At 48.9% G+C, this 3,270-nt stretch overlaps 1 protein-coding gene across 1 annotated transcript; it reads left to right on the plus strand.

Moving 5' to 3' along the window:
• Window positions 1-633: 633 nt before the first annotated feature.
• On the plus strand, window positions 634-1,830 carry LOC110164782 (4-galactosyl-N-acetylglucosaminide 3-alpha-L-fucosyltransferase 9-like). Its single transcript, XM_020929904.2, has one exon. The coding sequence runs from the start codon at window positions 637-639 to the stop codon at window positions 1,714-1,716; it is 1,080 nt and encodes a 359-aa protein (XP_020785563.2). The 5' UTR covers window positions 634-636; the 3' UTR covers window positions 1,717-1,830.
• Window positions 1,831-3,270: the final 1,440 nt, after the last annotated feature.

Raw genomic sequence — 3,270 nt, forward strand, 5'->3', positions numbered from 1 at the left:
TGGGTCGAGCTCAATGTCCTGATTCCTCTTTAGCCCGGCGAGGTTCTTCCGGTGGCTCTGGGCCGACCGAGCATGTGCAGTAGTGTCTTTTCTCCTCCAGGGGGCGCCAGGTGAACACAACAGGAAAGGCCTCGTTCTTACTTCGCTCTGGTGTTTCGTTTGGTGATGAAATCGTTCATTCTCTCAAAGTATTTCCTCTGGAAGGTCTTCCTCATTTGCTGCCAGAAAAAGCCTTTAACATCTTAAGTGTCCATCGTTAGCTCCTTAGTGAGCCTCTTGCACACTGACTGACACCGTTGCTCTCGCTCCCCGTTAAACCGACGGTGCAAGTGAGAAGGGGAGTTCCCTTCAACAGTCTTGTGTCGAATTCACTCTTTGGTTGGTACTCGCTGTCAAGATTCCAAATATGGAACTGGAAATCTGCCCCTGTAATTGTGAGCCTCGATGAGCTTCATTTGACTGGAGTCGAACACTCCAAGTGGCATTCGGGTCAGGTTACTGATGGGACACTGCCTTAAATCTGTCTAAAGGAAGTCGTTAGCCACACTGAGTCTAACACACCAGGTCTGTTTGTTTACAGTTTTGTTTTTTTATCTTGGTCTATTGAACAACACTCATTTTGTCTTTTCTCAGGTCATGTCGTCGTCCGTGTGGTTCTCGGGCCCCCTCCGGATCCTTGTGCTCATCCTCTCAGTCGCTCTGACTCTCACACTTGTGTTTTTGGGTTATAACTCAAAAAACCTCTCTACGTTTGGCAATTCAGTACTTTTTCAAAAGTCCCCCACAAACTGTTCAACTGAGAAGAAGGCAGAAAGAAAGACTGAAGATGTGATCATCCTCATCTGGATGTGGCCATTTGGCACAAAGTTTGACATGAACTGTGACCCGTTCACCATCACCGGGTGCAAATTGACGGACGATAGGTCTCTGTACTCCAAAGCACATGCTGTCATGATCCACCACCGAAACATCCAGGTAAATGACCTGCCCAAAGAGCCACGCCCCTCTTTTCAGAAGTGGGTGTGGTGGAACATGGAATCACCTACACACTCATCCCGAGTGGAAGCTCTCGACAGCCTTTTCAACCTGACGTGTAACTACCGCCGTGACTCAGATATCTTCACGCCGTACGGGAGCCTGGTGCCAGTGACAAACAATGACGAACCTTTCACCCAAATCCCGATAAAAGACAAACTGGTCTGTTGGATCGTGAGCAACTGGAACATACGCCACAAACGAGTCGAATACTTCAAGGAGCTCAAAAAACACTTGGAAATCAAGGCGTACGGCCTCGCATTCGGACAACGCATCAGCAAGGAAATGTACGTTCAGATCATGAGCAGCTGCAAGTTTTACCTGTCGTTTGAAAACTCTATTCACAAAGATTACATCACGGAGAAGTTCTACAGGCCGCTGGAGCTCGGGGCAGTGCCGGTGGTTCTGGGACCTCCGAGAGAAAACTACGAAATCCACGCGCCCGCACAATCCTTCATCCACGTGGACGACTTCGCCTCCCCCAAGGAGCTGGCGGAGAGGCTGCAGCACCTGGACCAACACCCGGAGGAGTACATGGACTACTTTGAGTGGAGGAACAGTTTTAAGGTGGTGTCGACGTGGTTCGGACATGAGCACGCGTGCAGGACGTGTTATTACCTCCAAACAATGAACCGGTACCAAAGTCTGCGTAGTCTGAACAACTGGTACTGGAGCAGCTGAACTGAGCTCCAGGACATCAGGAAATAAAAATATCTGTGGTGTGTTTTGATCAGGGTGTAAGTTTCCTCTTTCTGTCGGTAAACGGTGCTATTGTATTGGAAGTATGTTGATTTGGCCACGAAACTTAATAATTGTGAAATGTCATCGACTGTGAGATTTGTGCGTTTTTTGAGAGTTCTGTCCTTTTTTAGTTTTTCCTGTACTATGCGTAGTGTGACATCCACGGGTGTTTTAGTGAACAGTGACATGACGTCGTGTGAGATGAGTATTTCGTCCGGTGCTACTGTGATGTTTTTTAGATCCTGTGCCAATTGTTTTGCGTTCTTGCAGTGGAATTTTGTTTGACCAATGAGTGGTTTTATTATTTCGACCAGGGCTTTGGATAAATTGTATGTGACTGAACCTATGCTATCGACTATCGGGCGGAGCGGCGTGTCTGTTTGTGGATTTTCGGGGTTCCGTAAATGCGCGGGGTGATGCTGGCTGTAGGGATTAAAGGTTGTATGGAGGATTTTCCAAGGAACGAGAAATCCAGCGACTGTTTGTCCTTTTTCAAATGTTGCGCATGCGTGAAACCACCTCCCCTCCCCCACAGCTCCTACGTAGAAACACCTCCTCCCGCCTCCTCTTTACGCCAGAAACAGGTTTGTTTACAGCCGGTGCTGCACATGACTTGTAAACAACTAACTACAGTGTTGGTTAGACAAGACAGAGAAGTGAGGAGCGGGGGGAGCGGGTGCGCGGACATTTCGTGCGCGGACGAGAAGTGAGGAGCAGGAGAAAGAGCGGAGCAGGGAGCAGGAGAGGAGAGAGGAGAGGGGAGGGGAGCGGTGCGCGGAGATTCCGTGCCCGGAAAAGTGAGGAGCAGGGGGAAGAGCGGAACGGGCAGCGGGGACAGGAGCAGGAAAGGGGTGCAGAGAAGGTTGCGTGGAGATTCCGTGCGAATGAACTAGCTACAACACGCAGCAGCAAGTGGACTCTTTCTTTGCATTGAAAATGACGTTTTCAGACATAGGATATCGCTTTCGTGTCCTGAAAAACGTTTGTCTAACTCTTGGAAATAAAGTAAGTTTTCATAATAAGCAGAAGTTTCCTGTCCAGGAGTAATTTGTGGACCAGTGGTTCAGTCTTTAGACCCTTCGTCTGCTTCAGTCGCGCCATCGCTGGAATGAATCTTCAAGAATCACCTTAGTTTGGCTTCGCTGCTTTTCCCCTTGTCTTCTTCTTTCAGCGACCTCAAAAACAGACTTTCTTTTGCGGTGAACTGCTCCTGGATTCTTGTCGCCATCGCAACAAACTTTGTGCGAACTGCGAGGAAGATATAGGTCAAAAAAAGCCGCTAAGAACTGTTGCGTTGGTGGAGTAAACAGCGTCTGTGCGTCTTGCGTCTGTGGACTGTGTGACAGTCGTACGTAAACCACGTACCGGCGGCGCAGGCAAGTCAGTTACACTAGAAACGTAGGGAGTTTGATTGACAGCCTGTCAGCTCACAGATAACGAGGCAGTGTCGTTATCTATTGGCAAATGTTTAGCCCCACCACGTCCAGAGTTGAT

The sequence above is a fragment of the Boleophthalmus pectinirostris genome, unplaced genomic scaffold, assembly GCF_026225935.1.
Source record: "Boleophthalmus pectinirostris isolate CB_2022bp ecotype Guang Dong unplaced genomic scaffold, ASM2622593v1 HiC_scaffold_2323, whole genome shotgun sequence".
Taxonomy (NCBI): domain Eukaryota; kingdom Metazoa; phylum Chordata; class Actinopteri; order Gobiiformes; family Gobiidae; genus Boleophthalmus; species Boleophthalmus pectinirostris.

What these genes read in the sequence shown, in the direction of transcription:
- LOC110164782 (XM_020929904.2), top strand. Translation starts at nt 637, where the DNA reads ATGTCGTCGTCCGTGTGGTTCTCGGGCCCCCTCCGGATCCTTGTGCTC.